This window comes from Frieseomelitta varia, unplaced genomic scaffold, assembly GCF_011392965.1.
Source record: "Frieseomelitta varia isolate USP_RPSP 00005682 unplaced genomic scaffold, Fvar_1.2 scaffold_262, whole genome shotgun sequence".
Taxonomy (NCBI): domain Eukaryota; kingdom Metazoa; phylum Arthropoda; class Insecta; order Hymenoptera; family Apidae; genus Frieseomelitta; species Frieseomelitta varia.
Window position 1 is genome coordinate 88,788 of NW_025109993.1, and position 19,958 is coordinate 108,745.

Here is a 19,958-nt window from a genome sequence, read left to right on the forward strand (position 1 = left end):
CCACACTACCGCCGACAGGGTCGAGCGTATGAATTTTTTTTTCGAATCATGGTTTTCTCGAAGCTCTCCGCTTGTATATCCGAGATATCTGTCTTTCAATGATCTGAAAATTTGAATTATTTGATTATGGTGTCGTTTTTTTTTTTTTTTTTTTTTTTTCGTGGAAGGAAGAATAAGTTGTTTCTAAAACTTGCTAAATTTTCATTTAACCAGGATTGAAAAATTTTATATTGTAATTTTGCAGTTAATTCAACGAATGGAAAGGATTTGTAATATTTTGTAATATTTTGAAATAACATAGATCACAGTACACATTATATTTTTACATTAGTGTTACATAATCGCGTTAAACTTTCATTAAATTTTCATTTAATCAAAATTGAAAAATTTTACATCGCAATCTTACAGTTAGTTCAACGAACGGAAAGGATCTGTAATATTTTAAAATAACGTAGATCACAGTACGCATTATATTTTTACATTAGTGTTACATAATCGCGTTAAACTTTCATTAAATTTTCATTTAACCAAAATTGAAAAATTTTACATCGTAATCTTGCAGTTAGTTCAACGAACAGAAAGGATCTGTAATATTTTAAAATAACGTAGATAGATGGTACACATTATATTTTTACATCAGTATTATAATACGTTTATTTAAAATTACGTTCAACGTGTTATATTATATTACACTGAACTATATTAATTCATATCAGATTACAAAAATACAGTATAATTATATAAATGCAATTATACTTTTAACGTACGATAAAAACTCTTGAAAACGTTCAAAGATAAAAAGATAATTAATTTATACAACCCTGGTACGATGTGAGTAATGATAATAAATGATAAATAATACATTAACAAAATATGAGATGAATTATAAAAATTATAAAAATGTAATATATACGTGTATTATATATATGCTCTTTGTTTTTCCAGGAGAAAGAAAATTTAAATAAATACAGTGTTAAAAACGAGTCGGGAGTTTAGTTTAGCAAATGCTCACTATGACACGCGATTAACAGCGATACATTGTCTAAAACGGGCAATCGCGGATTCTGATGCTCCTACAATTGTCTTTGGAGCTATAGCAGCGCGAGCTTTAATTATTCGATTCATCATGGCTCCTAGAGTGGTGGGTTGCTGTCGATAAACGGTGAACGTACTTATCAGTGTACTATAGATATGTACGCTCATGTATGTACGCGACGAGTAATTAGAACTTGCGCCACTGTTGCCTCAGGAATATACGGGACATTAAAAACAGTATGAAGGATAGACGGAGAGTTTGGAAACCAATCAGCGCATGTCACTTCTCGTTAAAAACTTATGCCACGCAAATACATTCTTTTCGTTGACGTTTGTCGACGATGATCACAGTACAAAGTATAAAATCTACAATCTGTTATAACGAATGTGTGGCACAAGTATTCTATTTCGAGAGAAAATGACTAATACGCTGGCTAAAATAAGACACGAATAAAAAAATCCGGTTTACTCATAATTGCTGTCTCTGAAACTCAGAATTGCACACGATATGAAATAATGAGTAATAAAGTAAATATTCAATTCCAAAGTCCAGTGCTTCTTGCAATACCTGATACATAAAACAATATCCTGTTGAAATTACAAATTAAATTATATTCTTAAAACTGTGAGTTAACATACAAAAAGATCTCAGATCTAATTCTATTAAAAATCAACATTTCGTATATTCAAATATTCCACGTGTGTTCACGCTCATTATTCGCGGTTTTTTCATCTACAAATGCGCGTAGGCCCGCAGTCAGTTAGCTGCCAAACTCGTCCAAGAAAGGAAGCCTTTCATTTTCATTTGCAGTCGTTACGTGTTCGATTAATATCTGCTCCCGATACGTTCGTCCCGCGGTTTTCTAGGTTTTTCCAGTCAGGCTGGCGCCGGACATTATTAATTCGCTACAACGGGGCACCAGAGTAAGGTGTAACTGTTTCCTTGATTAATGAATCTTTTTCCAACAGTACCGACCGAGGTTTCGGCCGGTTGCACGTGGGATTGTACAGCCGAAGAAACCATCCACTATCCACTGTTACTGTCCCCTCCCCCCCCTCACACCCTCTTTGATTTTGATAAATTCGAAGACGATGCCACGCCGCGTAGAATGGATTGCAGTTCCCGTTGGACGAGTTCTGTCAGACACGTTTGTTTCGCGACTATTTATCGTGTCCTCGCTTTTACGGGATTTGTCCCGGCTGGGATAATCATTGTTAACCATGTGATACATACGGAACGCGACTGTCAGCTTGAAAAGGATCCCGGATTTCCATTGTACGTAATGAGAGATTTATTACGGTATCTCGAAATTGCTAATGAATTGCCACTCGTTAGTCTCAATGGTCATTAAGATTCAATAATAAATAATACGTGTGTAATATTTTCTTCTTTCTTGACATCTTTTTCGCAGAGAAGTTAACGCCTATCGTTAATATTGAACGGAAAATCATTAGGATTTAATAAATACCTGTTTCTTTCTCGATTCTACGGTAAAATTAAAGCGTAGTGTTATTGTTAATATTAATTATTATTATTATTAATTATTAATTATAATTCCGCTAAAGCGAAGCCTCTATTTTTGAAACGATATCTCGATATTTGCATGATACATCATCTGAAGTAGAATGTCTGCTAATTATTAAAAGACTACTAACAATTAAATTTCGATGTCACAAGTTAACCTAACAATCTGATAATATAATTAAATATCTTTCGAAAAATTTGAAATGTTTCAAACGATAATTGCAGAAGGTCAGGAACATTGCATTGCTTAAAATGCACGCCACATCCGTCAAGTTCATACTTGAAGAAAGAAAAATTAACAAATATGATTATCCTTTTCCACAGAGAAATTAATTAACTTCTTCTCTCGGTGAATCTCAACGTTGTATCATCTGAACGTCTGCCAATAACTAGAAAAGTAACTAAACCACCTTGGCGATATAAAGTTCAAACCCGGAGAGCAGAATTTTCTAATTTGTCTCCCGTCGGTGTTGGAAAAACGAGAGTGAAAATCAGAATTCAATAAACATAGAGAAATTAACTGGCGCGTCTGTTAAACAAACAGGTCAGTTATTATTTCTGCTAAAGTATTCGGTTCGATGCTGAACGCTACAGTGATGTTTGCGGAACCTCCACTTTTCTTGGCCGCCGAATGTCCGCGGCGCAGTTTTTGTTTTTCCACCGGTGCATTTCCACGCGTATCCGAAAATTTACAAGGGTAAATACCGCGATGCACGGGAACGATCCGTCCAACTTTGCGACCCGCGATTTAATCCCCGGAAACTTGTACGGGGGCTACGAGTGACACGAAGAATATGAGAGTATCGGTGTACGTTTGAATACGTTTAGAATTTGTTCTTTGTCATTTGTTCGTTCACGTGCACGCCGATCATTAACCCTGATGGCCGGTGACGGAGTCATTTGAAAGAGAGCAATGAATAACATAAATAAAATTAATATTTCATTCTGTACAATAAAATTTATTATATATAGTAATAAAAATTATATAATAATTTCGTACGACAAAACTGATTAGAGTTACAATGTGACAAGAAGAGGTTAATAATAAAAATTTACTGACGTCTCTGAACAGTGAAGAGGATTTTCAAATAAGACAGCCTATGTTTATATTTTACCTACAATCATCTGTTTTTATGAACTGTTTCGTTCAGAATTCAATACGTTTGAAGTAGTTCTCGTCGAATTTATTCTGGTACGAGTACATTTTTTCCTTCTCTGTGGACAGACGACCTAACAGAATGATAACCAATTTAAACAAAAAATTCCAGGGACGGGATGAAAAATAAAAAAAGAAGAGGAACAGAGAAACACCGAAATATCCGAAATATAATATTAAACGACGGATATACGCGCATTCGTCCGTTTTGATTAATTGACGAGCGGATGTATTTCCGCGATATAATACAGATTTTATGCCGATGAGATATTAATCCTGAAATTAATAACGGCCAGTTCTATTAAGTGTGACCCCGTGACAATTATTATGTCCTTAAATAATGAATATCGATAAGGCAGGCGTTACGTACAAATTGCAATTAAAATTAATACCGGGCGAACGTTGATCCGGCCAACGATCGAGACACACTTATTATTTGGTTTAACCAGCTGACAACGATTTTAATGAGTTTTTCACGGTGGACCATCACTTCAAGGATGCTCTTTTTTGCCGATTTTAATATCCGTCATAGGCACGCGCGCATTTACGAGTGCACCGGCTCAGCCGACCGTTCGTCGCGTGAAATTATTAAACGAGCAGATCGCCGTTCATTTCGAGCCGCGTTATATACATAAATACGTACGTATAAATACACCGTGTTAAAAATCATTCGACACGCTCGCGGAGCTTCAACATTCAATACATATTGGTATATTTGTTCGATGTAATAACGTAATAATTTTCACGTGCGTATTTAATAATTTAAAAAGTATCGCAGCGCGTTTGTTTGTTTATTTATTTATTTATTTAATTATTTTTTCAAGTACCACGATCGTTCGTACGATCTCGCGCACGATCCAAATATCGCTTTAAATATTGTACAACAGATAATAATATAAACGTACGTTTTGGGATAGATCGTTTCAAATTTATAAATGCACGATGAAATGAAAGTGTTGAACTATGCATCGCTTTCAGTCGGTTCTCCTAAACGCTACACGTATATTTGACGTTTCGGTTTTAATTATAAATTACAATTGATTGGGTATTTTCGAGAGAGACTTGTGATTTTAACTCTGGTGGAAACGTGCGATTTGTAGACTGCTTTGCACTTGTAAATATATGTGTTTGACGCAATAATAATCGTACATATTGGAGAGTTTCTTTTAATGATTGAAATATTTTTGAGGATTTTTTTTGACGATATCAATAGTAACAGATCGATCAACAAGCGGACAATTTTCGTAGAAATTTTATGAATTTACCACGGTTCGTTTTTAGCAACGCGAACGTAAACAAACGCCTGCGTTTGTTAATTCCATTATAGGAAACGCATTTACATTTATGTTGCAAAGTTACAGTGAACGTATGTACATGATGTGAAATTCCATAGACACCAAATTGCTTTTAGATCTTACTGATACAATTATAATTACACCGCGGACATTTATGCATTTATGGGAAATTTAAAGAATCAAAAATAAATGGACGTACAAAAATATACAAAATGTCCAACCTTTGCCATTTTTTATACTATCTACAATAAAATATGAATACGATATTGACTGCAATTATATTTTAATAAAAGTCAAAATAAATATAATATGATAAACGATAAAGTGTCAAAGACTGTTCAAGATAATACTTTCGCGATCGCTGTAAAATATAGTTTGCAAGCTTGTACTAAATATCTTCAAACTTGACCAACATTTTCACAAAAATTTTCCTTTCGCTGTATTCTCCAAAAATTTTTTTATATAATTTTATATAATTTATATAATTTATATAATTTTATATAATTTATATAATTTATATAATTTATATAATTTTATATAATTTATATAATTTATATAATTTATATAATTTATATAATTTATATAATTTATATAATTTATATAATTTATATAATTTTATATAATTTATATAATTTATACAATTTATATAATTTATATAATTTAAAAACAGTTGTGTATAAATAAACATTCAAACCAACGATTTTCGCGAGTCGACCTATGTACGACGTCAAGGGGATAATAAATCCAGAATAAATCCAGTTTCTTGCTCGTATGTAGCTGTTGATATCGGCCGGCAAAGGCTGAAGCTAATTCCGTGTAAGCAACGCGCAAATACGCAACGAGCACTGACAATGAGTCCGCTGGCGTGTGGTTTCCCCATTTTCTGGAAAATGAAGAAAGACGGCGAGACGCGCCCGAGGGAGGGCAGAATTCTTCGGCACGGTTCAAATTAGTGTTTGAATACGACGGATGGTCATTGAAATTACTGGAATGTCCGTTTACTCTCTGGAGGACGTTTGCTCGACGGACATGCTCCATCGGGGGAATCAATCTTGACAGGGGAAATTCGACGAAAAACAAATTGCTTCACCTACAACGTCCGACAAATATTTCAGCCAGCCGCGTTTTATTTCACGTATGGGCAAAAAAGTTCCTCCACGTTGACAACCCTTCTCCCGCTAATATTTATTACAGCGAAGAGAAAATGTATCGGGAAAGGGGATTGTTGAATCGACAAATTGAATCTTTTCGCCAAGAATTTCACTGTTTCACAGTGTGCATTTAGAATTAGACACGGCCACGGACAGAAGAAAGAAGAAAGTTTAAAATCATTTGCTATTATCATTTATTAATGCCCCATTGCACTGGCAACTGGTTCGCGGACCATAACGAGTGACTGAACCGTTATACAATAATTCGTCGCTATGATATCACTGGATAGAAATTATTAAGAAGCGATAAATTTATCATTTGTTTTGCCTGATATTATATTTAAATATATTTAATTAGACGTAGTCAGCAGAGTATAGTTATTATAATCACTTAAAAATTAGTTGTATTTGACGTATAGATATATAGGCATGTTGTATTAATTTAATATTTCTTCAGATAGATACACGTAAATAGCAAAAGAGGAAATTGTAATTTTATGACATTGTAACTCTGTGCAAGGAACCGGAAGCTATCCAAAGACGAGAGACAAGGATCAGATATAAAAAATAAATAGTAAAAATGTAAATATACTTAAAACTGAGAAAATGTTGCAAATTTGGGACAAAAAATTCTCGACGTGCGTGGCTAGAGGTTAAAAGATGTTTTTTTTCTTTTTTATTTACGTCATGTAGTGTAATTCATCGTGTCGAATATTTATGAGATATATTATCTCACATTGTATCATGAAAATTTCCTTTTGTTTGTCCGCTGTGTGCAGAAGCGATCAAAATCCTGTAATTTTGTATTCATTTTTAATCGAAATCTTACGAATTTAGAAATCTGAAAGTTCTTTATTGTGTCACAAACTCTTTAGTGTGTTCCTTGGATTTTTATTTCTCTTGTGCGAACTTTATACTAGCGTCCATAAAAGATATCCATCAGAGATATGAAACTGCGAAAAGTTTATAATTGACTTGCGTGTCCAGACTTTCATTCGAGAATTCATATTTTTGAAAATATAATTAAATGGATAAACACGTTTTCCTAATCGAGTTTATTTCCTAATGAAATCAAATTTCATCTAAATCGATAAAAATCCGCAGGCAAACGTATATATCTCTTACATCGAACAGAATATAACCTGCACATAAAATGTGAGAAATTTTGGAAATTTCCAGACGACATATTTTACAATTCGACAACTTACGAAGAAACACATCAAACGTCAAAATATCCAAAATAAGGTTACATAGTATTTAATGAATGAAACAAATTCCTATTTTGTCCCTAGTTTCATAAGCAAATAAAAGTGCACAAGAGAAGATGTCAATAATCAAATCCAATACGCTCTAAACTCGTGACGAAATATTACATAATTAATATTTAATATTTATATCCCTGGTTGGTTAGTAAAAATATAAAAATCCTAATAATCACACCTGTACCCTCTAAATAAAAAAAGAAAAAAAAAAGAAAAGAATACAAAGGATACGAGTACAATTCAATTCCACGGCTGTTCGATCTCACGCGAAACAAATGTCGGCCCTTGGCAGCGAGTAACAGCAGGGCTCGAGCCGAAATTGAACCGAACGAAATATTAGCGGGAATCTATCAGGATTCATTAACCGGCTGCGAAGCATTACTAAATAGTCAACGCGGGAACGTAGAGAACCGGCAGCAATTCGTTTCCAAGCATTGATGAAATAGGACCGGTCGAACTCGGTGGTTATTTCAGCAAATACTTCTCGCCACTTTCCCTCGTCCCGCCCTTCACTCGCTCGAAATCGCATTAAGAAGCCCATCCCCACCGACGAATGGGGGAGTTGTTTCGCGGAACAAATTGAATAAATATTATCCGGCGAGTGTCGTCGCGAAATATTTTGAAACGCTCGGAGCGGAAGGAAAGCAAACGGCCCGTGACACGATGGTTCGCCGCCGATTGCAAAAATTGACTCCTCGGTACTTTTATATACCGATGGGGCAAACAGACCGGACGTTTGCTGAGAAAATACGAGGGTCAATACTTTTCGACTGCAACGACAAAACGGCGCTCGAGGTCGTGCGCTTCGTTCTGTCGCATAATCGCGACAGTATCGACTTATTACTCGCGATCATTCTCCGTTTACTCTCTAGTATTCTTTTCATCTTGACACGGCACTGCGCGATCACGAAAGTTTTATACATCGCGCGCATACCTGCACTAATTGTGGAAGATTTTATTCATCCGATAGAGAGTAGTCAATAGAGAGTAATTACGTCGTTAAACACATTCCAGATTCACGTGTTTTCTTTTTTTTTTATATAAATATTGTATATATGTATTTTTTATCATGAGCATTTTGTCATTTCAAATGTTAATGTTGCTGTCTATGAATATTGTGTATTTTGTTTGCAGTTTTATTTCAACCCCCTTGCGCTGGCAACTGGTTCGCGGACCATAACGAGTGACCGAACCGTACACAATAAATCGTCGCTTTCCTTTTCTTTTGAACTCGTCGGTACGATATCAGTGGATAGAAATTATTAAGAAGTAACAAACTTATCATTCGTTTTGTGTTACATTTAAATATATTTAAGTATATTTAAAACTGAGAAAATATTGCCTTTTTGGGGTGAAAAATTCTCGTCATTCCAGCGCAAGAGGTTAAATGTTAAAGCGTGTCATTTAGAACTGAGTTGTTTCTCTGATTAAAAAAGAAAATCTCTCTTTCTTTGAGAAATATACTATATCGACTCTTGAACGATAGCCATCCCGTTTCATCGTGTTCTACTGACAGAGTGCAAAACTGTTTTAATGTACGAAGACTAGAGACGAGCATAATATTATTACATTTAAACAGCTTTGAGATTCAGTAACTTGGTCAATCTCGTATTATCAAAATTGGTCAGCCGTTCTGTTTCTTAAAAATTTTCCAAACATCCCATTCACAATATCGAAAGTTGTTTCGTCGCTTATACCTCCGACCTTCTATAAAACTGTGTCTAATTTATTTTAAAGATTCGCACGTGTCTTTGAACATCTTCAACCATCGTCATACAGAAATGAGAATTTTCTTGGAATTGAAATAAAAAGAACTCCAGAGAGATAAATTCATTTTCGTATTTGATTTATTATTTGATCTTCCATTATTTCGCACGTTAGTTAGATAAGAAGAAAATCGTGCTACCATTGGCCCAATGAAAAATATTTGAAGGAAATAACTTCAGCAGAAGTTTCACGCTTTCAGCCCCTAATCATGTACGATTCTTTTCTTTTTTTTTTTTTTCATCAGAAACGGCGCTAACTACGGCCCGAACGCATCCACGCCTAATTTTCGTTCAACAGTGCTTTCAATACCGGCACAAGAACCATAACGAGCCTGTTCACAGTTTCCACACATCCGCAATTACGTGGCCGTTAGTAACGTCGGTGGTCGCGTTCCTTTTCCATGAAACTTCTTTATTTCTGGAACTTTTCGCCAAACTCTCTGGGGTAGTCGCGGCAAAGTCGAAAAGTTAGCGAAAGTCAGTATAACGAGTGATCTTCCGTCTCCTTACGTCAATCGATGTCAAGAAACACGCGTTTCATCAAGAATTTATATACGTACAGTGCTCGATCGATAACATTAAATAACTATTAAATTTCGTTTCTGCTGATTTCTATATTTTTTTGAACACGAAGGACCGGAACTTGAATTTTATCTGTTAAATGTCTTCATAAATGTAGAAAATTTCCCACGAATGTACGAAAATTCGCAGTTTAACGCTTAGAACTACCGATGATCGAAGCATAATGATATCGAAGTCCAAAAAAATAGAGAAATTTAATAATAATGAAGAATATACAAGCTTTCATATATATATATATATATTTTACGAAAAATTACTTAAATCTTTAAAAACACATTGCTTGTAAAATGTCTAAAAAAAAATTATAAATTAAAAATAATACTTATATATATTTATATTCATATTTATAAATAATTATAATAAAATTAAAAATTGGTCATTTTCGGTAGTTCCAATGTTAATCACAATATTAAAAATCGACTTCGATCCCCTCAAATACAAAAATTCTTTAACTCAATTGACAAATGTATCCCTGCAACAGAAGACTTGACTTACCAAGAAAATTTTTGAAATGTAACAGTCCGTAAATTTAATAAGAATCTATTGACAGCTTTACTAAGAAACTAGCACAACAAAAGTTTCAACAAAAGTTTCCACGAATCGGTAGACAAGAAGCAATCCCTTCCCTAATCGGCCAAAAAATTTCCAAAGTCCGAAAGGATCTCGAGCGCCGGCCGTGAGGAACTGCGAAAGTTGATGAAACACGTAAGAAAACGAGCGAGATTCCCTCCATCTCTTCACGTCAACCAGCACGTGCTCGGCGAGGATCGTCAGTTATTTTAACTCGTGGCTCGTGGCCAATAATTGTCGCTGCGGAGCTACCGTGGAAACCGTAGGGATCGTATTAACCAGCGAGAGCGGAAAAGAGAGAAAGAAGAGCGGCCGGAGCAGAACGGAGGGAGAGAACTGACGTGAAACAGAGGGAAAACGCGTTGCGAGAGAAATGGTTGGAAAAAAGGAGAAATCGAGAGAGACGAGCAAAGACAAAGACGGAGAGAGAAAACGGACGTGTAAGAAAAACAGAAACGGAGGAGCGAGAGGAGAAGGTTGGTAGAAGGTGTGATGGGTCAAGGGTCGAGTCGTGTCCTCGGGTATAAGGAGTCGCGAGCGAATAACGTGCTATCTCACATCTCCCACGGGGATCTGACCACCGTGGCCATCGTTCGTTCGAGTAGAGTATTGCTGCCGATCAGCTCTGACCCTTCTTCAAACGTTTTCTCGGGCTGGTGGTCCCTTCTCTGCACGCCCATTTCTCTCTCCCGCGAGTGCCACTATTCCTGATGTCGTTGAAACAAACTTGCCCGACGAAAGCTAACCGGCCGATCCCGCCGATCCTTCGAGAAAGGGGCAACAGTGGATTGTGTGTTATTTCTCGGCCGCTTAACACTGACCGCGGTTAGCTCCAAGTTTCAAGGTGAAAATGGGAGGGAGACTTCGTGATGGAATCCCCGTGGCTTCGATCGTCGTTTCAACGAATGTTTCAACGTTTTCAAGGATACTTCGGAATTCATGTCGGCTGACTATTCGCTAGTATCGACGATAGTTAGATTTTAAATTTTTCCGAAGACAATGTAGGAAGTAGGATGAGTTGAGCATGAGCTGGAGGTTTTAAGGTGAAAAGAAAAGAAATCTTTTTTCTTTTCGTTCATAGTGGATTCCATGGTTTTGAGGGAATATTTGCTAGTATCAATGACAATTAGGTGGCGGGTTTTTTTTTTTTATGAAAATTAAGATTTCTGCGAAGATATTTCAGATAAATTAACAAAGTAAAATACAGATTTGTTTCGTGTAGAATGAAGTTTGTTTCGTGTGTCGAATAAAGTTTCAAGATGAAAAGGGGAGAAGTACTTATGTTTTTTTTGTTCACGATGAAATCCGCGGATTTCGAGGATTTTAAGGATGACGTAAGACGAAATTTAAAAACTTTGAATTTTGAAACTTTTCTGAAGTATTCAGAGCAGCTTGAAGTACTGAATGCCTGTCAGAGAATGTTGTCGCGTTAAAATGTCAGAGAATCACAGAATTTGACGCATATTTGCACTGCGGAAGAAACGAATTGCACCGCCGGCAGTCGGATTACTCGTCGAACACGCGATTTATTTGTGTTTGCCATGAACAAGGAAAAAAGAGAAAACTGAAATCCTGTCTTTATGCGTATAAAAACACGACGTGTCTCGGTCAAAACGTAGAAATTCCAGTTAATGAACACGATAATAATTCTTGCACATGTCCGGGTCAGTCAGAAAGACAGAAAGAGGAAGGATTTAAAGTGCGCAGCCCGGCCTGGCAACGAAAGGCGAAAAAGCGTCACGTATTTCAATTTAAAAATGCAATTATCTCGAAACGGCCGATTGTCATTTTGTTTATCAAGGTGATGAGCCTTGAAGAGGAAACGAAAAATGAGGAGCTTTAAAGTTGGGGAAAAAAGAGACTGATGAAATAAAAAGAATGAAGCAGCTACTGACTGCGAATGTAAATAGAATCGTAGTGGAATGACTATGAAATGAAGTTAATGAATTGGACAAATGTACTCTAGACACTGTGCTTTGAACAGAGAAATTTCTGATTCTGTTTTATTTTTTTTATTTAATTCTGATACACGTGCTTCTGCAACTTTACCCCTTCGTTTCTAATTATCACAAAAGAATATATATCCCCTCTGTGTAATTAAAAAATGTGACAATCCTCTTCGTCACGAATTTCTCATTTTTAAAACATCACACCAGTCCAATTCCAGACATTGTAATTATTAGACGGCGGACTTTTATACAATTTCATATCTTTCTTTCTTTTTTCTTTTTTCAATATAATTGAAGAAACGAAGTAGACATTCTTCTTCGCTATTCCGTATTATAACACGCACGTTATGTTCAAAATTTTATACATTTTTGCATGCTGCATGCACGTCCGTGCTATCCTCGAATTTCTCACACAAATAAAAGTCCGCGGTCTACTAATTACCCTAATGAAATTCATAATAAAACACGTTCGATAAAACGCATTCAAATGAAATGAATTCAATTACTCCGATGAAAACACAATTTCGCGAGTCTCTCAGTTTCAATCTAGCCCAATTTCAATTTTTAATTACCCTGACAAAACACGATACATTGCCCCCTCCAACCTAAAATAAAAAGAAAAAAAAAAAGAAAATTCAACAACCGTTTTCCCCACGAGCCCCTTGATCCACCACAGTATCACTTCGATCCAATTTTCTATCGCCTAATTATTATCATCGAACGAGCCGAACTAATCGAGATCAGTTTCGAACTTCATCAACGGCTCGTCTCTACCCGTTTGACTTGCATCGTCGGCTTATCGAACGCAGATTTTGAGTACGCTCGTGCATATACATACATACATACATACATACATATATACATATATACATACATACGCCAGACGTTGATCGCGCGATGATCAAGAACGAGCGAGGCGTAACAATTCGAGCTCGCGCTGACGAGGTATTTTCAATTCGAATGGCAATGTTACACGACCGCCTGTGCCCAACAAAAGGTTCAGAAACAGTTTATTGGTTGTTTCGTCTTTCTTCTTGTCAGTCGAGATACCGCGTGACAGATCCGACCAGCCAATCCGTTTCACAACGTATCGTGTTCTGTGTGCTCGCTACAAAAGCTCGCAATCCGCGCTACGCAACCTCCATTCCGATGTTTCAGCCAGTCTTCCCTCTCACTCTCTCTCACTCTCTCTCTCTTTCTCTTTCACTCACTTTTTGTTTCTCCTCCTCTCTCGTCCCGACTCGCCCCGTCCGTTTCGTGTTTTATCTCCTTCCCCTTTTCTATTCTTCTCTCTTCCCCATTTTCAACCCCTCCCTTCCTCTAGCCGCTCGCTCGTTGGTTTAACAAGCGCATTTTTACATCCGTTTCGCGTCAAAAAGCGTTTCGCGCATATAAGCATGTGTAATTGAACATAGAAACATTGAAGGGGCTTAAATTTCAATCTTCCCCCGGGTAAGCCCCGACAGTTTCCCTCCCCCCTCGGGCCGCCACCCCCTTCGCTTTTTACCGTCGACTACGTCGGGAATAACTCTGGTTAACCGCGTGTAACGCGTTCGGCGGGCGATTATTCGTGTTAAAAATTGAAGCTCACAGGGAGAGAGAGAGAGAGAGAGAGAGAGAGAGAGAAGAGGGAGGAGAAACGAAATGTTTGAAACATCGATCGCGGTTGAACGCATACGATGTTTAATCGCGTCGCTTTCTGCTTTTTTGCGACCGGGCCTCCTCCGTTCAAATGGCAAGATTCTGCATTGTCTTGTATCACGTTTTATTTAAAAATTTACCATTTGATTTTACTCGGAAGGCAACCATCCTTTGGCAAGGTGGTATGCAGTAAATATAAATATAAATGCAAAATATAAATATTTAAAATACAATATAAATATAAATTTAAAATATAAGATATAAAAATATAAAATTTAAAATATAAATGTAAAAATGTAAAATTTAGAATATAAATAATTTAAAATATAATCTAATATTTAAAGTATAAATATAAATGTAAAAATGTAAAATTTAAAATATAATATAATATTTAAAGTATAAATATAAATGTAAAAATGTAGAATTTAAAATATAATGTAATATTTAAAGTATAAATATAAAATACAAAATTTAAAATATAAATATTTAAAATGCAAGTAAATATAAATATAAATTTAAAATATAAATGTAAAAATGAAAAATTTAAAATATAAATATGATATAATATAATATTCAAAGTATAAATATACAATACGAAATTTAAAATATAAATATTTAAAATGCAAGTAAATATAAATATTTAAAATACAGTTATTTAGAATACCTGTATTTTAAATATTTAAAATATAAGTATCAACGAAATAGAATCGAAATTTAAATGGAAATATGACGGATTAGGAACTTTAAAAATTGGAAAAACAGAACGAAACGAACTATTATATTCTGATAAGTTCTAGTGTGGTCTTCAAACGACAGTTACTGATTATTAAATTGAAATCTTGGTATCAGGTGCGAAAAAATAAATAAAATTAATTAAAAAATAAATAAGAAACACATAAAGATGATGTATTAACCAACCTCAATCAATTTGTAACAGGTTTATGGTATTATAAGATGCTTCAAACAAAAGTAGTATGTCAGTGAGGATCCGTATAATTTAATTAATTTAACTCCGTACAATAATTAAACACCTAGTTAAGTTTGAATTATCTTTTACAAGTAATTTAAATATCTGACAATATATCTTCCAAAACCTATTAAATCAATTAGAGACCAACGTTGTTTTAATCATTTCACATGCAATTTCTTTCAATCGATTTAACTGACATCAAATACTGTTCTCCAACATCGTGATTTCCAGGAATTCTCTCAATATTTATTATTCAATATTGTTTAGCCTAGACTTTACAATTTCTGTACGATTGAGAAAAATTAACGTGTCCGCGACATCGTGGCAAATTGTTTAACTGGTTCGCGGACCATAACGAGTGACCGAACCATTTGCCTTACATTTAAATATATTCTTAGAAACTGAGAAAATATTTGCCATTTTGGGGCAAACAATTCTCGACGTGCGTGGCACGTTATTCCAGCGCAAGAGGGTTAATCCTTAATAATAAACAAATCTTTACTCACGTAAAGAAGATGAATGTGGATCGGCGTCTCTTTCTCGAATCGAGGAAATAGAAGGGAGGTTAATATTCGTCTGCAACCAGCTGCCTGGACTGGGCGATACTTGTTCAAACTCGTTCCTCCAATTCCGATCTCGTATAAACACTCGCGTATAAACACATTCGAAGAAAGCGTATCCTGTTGTTTGCAACTGTTCGTCCGTAAGAAGAATGCCACGATCGTCCGATGCAAAGTACGAGACGCTCGACTCTCCCCTTCCCCAGACCGAACATGTTACGTCGTTTTATGTACACGTGCTGTTTAATGAAGGTTTTCGGACTCGGTCCGAGTATTTTTTTTTTTTTTTTTGACGAAGGAAGATTAATGTAACAACTATAATTCAACAAAAGAGATAAGAAGATTATTCCAACAACAGAGTCTCGGTCGTAAGTAGGAAAAGTCAGCGGTTCTTGGAACAGCTGTTCGAAAAAGTAATTGCTTCTTGGCACTGCGCGAATACAAACGATGAAAACATACGTACGATGATTTATAATAACATATCGGACGATCAACGCTAGAACTAACTCGATAATAAAATGTAAAATCAGTGAAATTCATGGGTTATTTTGCAAGGGACGGGAAGAAGTTTATAATGAAAATATAACGATTTTTTTTTATTCGTGTCGTACGATTTTACGACAAACTGTATCTGCGACGAATTTATCGCAGTGAATCTGGAAAATTTTTGCGGGAAGTTACGAATTAGTTTTGACTAGTAATCTGTCGAATAATAATTTTAATAATGTTAATATTTAAAAATATTTTAAAAATAATAATAATAATTTTGACCAGTAATCTGGTAACCCTGGTTTTCAGACACTATCCGAAACGAAATCTATTTGATACTAAATATTGAAACTGTTGCAATTAAAATGACAGAATCAGCAACATGAAGCCCCTGTTATCAAAACACACGATTCCAACTAAGAACTATTTTCTTTTCTAAAATGCTGTAAATTATTATGGTACGTAAAATCATTGAAAAATATTTTTCAGGATTGAACCTACTACGGATTTAAAGTCTCTCCAACGACCTCTAAAAACTTGATGTACAATCTTTTTCCACTATTTTATTGAAACTTTGAATATTAAGCTTGGACGGCGAAAATTTAAGAACTCATCTCATTCAACAAATTGACGAAAAAAAAAAAAAAAAGAAATCGTACAGCAATTTCGATGGATCTTTGTAAAGAGGAGACTTCAATCTTCAAATCCGTTGCAGATTCAGTAACGAAGAAAATTTTTCAATAAGTTTGCATTACGACAGTATTATAGAATTTTCGAGATGAAAAGCGTTTCTTGTCTTCACTTTGCCATTCGCTACGTGGCGCACAAATATCCTAGAGTAAAATGAACGATATATTTTGATAACAGAGAGCTTCGAGCTTCAAAATGAACTCTAGTTTGTTAGCTCTCTGGAAAATTATAACAGTTTTAATATTTGGTGTTCGAATATTAACGGGAGTCACTGTAAGTAAAAATTTACGCTCCGTTGTATTCTAATTGAGTGAAATGTATATATACGTATAAACGGGATGCTGCGAGAAATGAATGTAACGCAAGGAACTGTACAATGGACGCTCCGTTGCATTTCCACGAGCGTTTAAGCTCGTTACATTAAGTTGTAATATTCCTCCCTTTTCATTGTCCCTTGAGAACACGATGCAAGTAAACATCTATCAATCGATTCTCAGTCGAATTTCATCTTCGATTATTGAATATTATTGCTGCGCCAATACGAAGCAAGTTTCCCGCCTTAAGTAAGCAATAATTTTTAATCTGTCAGCCGAGTCGTTTTTCAATCGCAAATATCTACAAATCACGAAATAATTCTCGAGAGGAAGTTTATTACATGGAAAATTTCGAGATTTTCGAATTTATCGGTATTCTTGAAAGAGCTGGGATTTTCGAAAGAATCGGGATTCCCGAAAGAGTTTTCCCGAAAGAGGGATTCGGGAAGGTAATAAGAATAAATAATTCGTTAAAGCCCACACCTTCAACTACATCGCAAGATCTAGAAACATCATTCGAGCAATTCCTTCTGTTATATCTTTTGATTTAACAATCTTTCGCGTATCATTTTGTGCACGCGACATATTCTACATCGATTCAGTTTCTTTTCTAGTACATATACTTATGTTTGGATGATATGCTTCAAATGGCGTAATAAACCAGTAGTATTTGCATACTCAGTTTTAAATTGCAGTGTGCAATCAGCCTTTTATCATCTTTTTTTTGAAAATTTTCCTAAACAGAGCTTCTCTTTACCTTCTTCCTTTACACGATGTCCTCTGCACCACTTCCTGCTACCACAACTTCACTCTCACTGTCACTCGACATTTTTTTTAAAGATTTTTAATCTTTATTAAATTTACACAGNATAAACTAGCGAAAATTTTTATATATTGCGCGATTACTCTGAAGCGACGATCACTGCTTAACTCGATTTTTGACTGCATAATTTTTCTCGACATAAATTTCTATTTAATATACATCAATGCAGTTATAACTTAGAAATTAATATCATGAAAGTGTAAAATTAGTATTGGCCAGTTATAGATTAAAAGATTCATAAATTATTACATTTGACATTCGAACATATTTATGAAAGTGCAACCTTGCGATAGAAATCTAAAAACTATTGATTAGTATAACAGAGAAACCGTTTTGAAGTACTGAAAAAAAATTATCAACAGTTCCGGGTCACTGACGACCGGAACTTTAAATTAACCTTCAGCAGTACGGAGACTCAGTACCAATTGAACTTTCGTTGTGTGCACATCGACTAAAATTTAGGAGTGAGTTTTAATAATATTTCTGAATATTCTAATTCTTTAAACATTATCTAATATTTCCAATTTATTTGCAACAATTAGACAATGAATTCTCTTCTGTAATATTTCTAAGTGTTATTCGAAATATTTAACTAATAATTTATAAGAATCTTAAACAATGTGCTTTAAGAGACATGACGTTGACTTATTGAATGAAATAATTAATTTAATTGTTAATCGTAATATAAAAATTGTAAAAATTATAAAATAGTGTCTAGAAATATTGTAGAAATAAAATAATTTAATTATTAAAAATTTAATTGTTCCAAATGAATTATTCAAATCGTAAAATAATGCATTCCGATGATATTCTTGTATATTATTTAACAAATATAACTATTTATTTATAGCAATTCAATCAGTGATTGAATTTCCAAGCATTATTTCATAGTCTGAACAATTCATTTATAATAATTAAATTATATTATTTACAATAACGGAAAAGATAATTATATAATACACATAATCCTTGCAATTTGAAACAATAAACGAGTGAAAATTTTTATATGTTGCGCGATTACTCTGGAGCGACGATCACTGCTTAACTCGATTTTTGACTACATAAATTTTCTCTACATAAATTTCTCTACAATAAATTTCTATTTAATATACATTAATGCAGGTATAACTGAAAAATTACATGAAAGAGTAAATTTAGTTTTAGCCAGTTATACATTGATAAATTATTACATTTGACATTGAAAAATATTTATAAAAGTGTAACCATGCCATAGAAATCTAAAAACTATTGATTAGTATAACAGAGAAACCGTTTTGAAGTACTAAAAAAAATTAACAACAGTTCCGGGTCACTGACGATCGGAACTTTAAATTAACCTTCAGCAGTACGGAGACTCAGTACCAATTGAACTTTCGTCGTGTGCACATTGACTAAAATTTAGGAGTGAGTTTTAACAATAATATTTCTGAATGTTCTAATTGTTTAAATATTTCTAATAATTTATTTTTAACAATAAAACAATAAATTCTCTTTTATAACATTTCAAAGTTCTATTTTAAATTTTTAATTAATCATTCATAGTAATCGCGGCACTAATACATTTCTAAGAAATTTTTATTATCTGTATCGCATCTTTAAGGACCGAATGATCAGATTAATGTCAATCGAAACCGAGAAAAGAGCTCATTACGAATTGAATTTTTGTCGTGGACACATCGACCAAATTTTAGGAGTTTGAAAAAAATTGTCAACTGTCCTGAATCACCGAAGACCGAAATATATATTAACCTTGAGCGGAGGATCATTAACAAATAAATTTCTGTCGTGTGCACATCGACCAAATTTTAGAAGTTTCAAAAAAAATTATCAACACATCCGGGTCACTGACGAACCAAATATTAAATTAACCTTCAGAGGTACGGAGGCACATTACTAACTGAACTTCCGTCGTGTGCACATCGACCAAAATTTATTATTATAATAGTAGTGACCTTTTACATAATATTTCTAAATATTCTAATTGTTTAAATATTTCTAACAATTAATTTGTAACAAGTAAACAATAAATTCACTTCTATGACATTTCTAAGAGTTATTTAAAATTTTTAATTAATCTTCTGTCTGCAAACAAACCTCAGTCTACAATTCTGACATCAACGATTGGTAAGTTACATGGTTTGGTTTCTTTGGTGTTGGGTTAATACTTGATCGTAATTATA

General features: G+C 34.4%; 1 protein-coding gene across 4 annotated transcripts in view; it reads right to left on the bottom strand.

Annotated features, from left to right (window-relative positions):
• Positions 1-13,531, bottom strand: part of LOC122528817 (lachesin-like) — a 97,602-nt gene extending 84,071 nt beyond the window's left edge. For all 4 annotated transcript variants that reach the window (XM_043654342.1, XM_043654340.1, XM_043654341.1 and 1 more), the window contains exon 1: positions 13,503-13,531. In XM_043654342.1, coding sequence (XP_043510277.1) covers position 13,503 — 1 coding nt within the window. In that variant the 5' untranslated portion in view covers positions 13,504-13,531. The remainder of the gene's footprint in view (positions 1-13,502) is intronic.
• Positions 13,532-19,958: the final 6,427 nt, after the last annotated feature.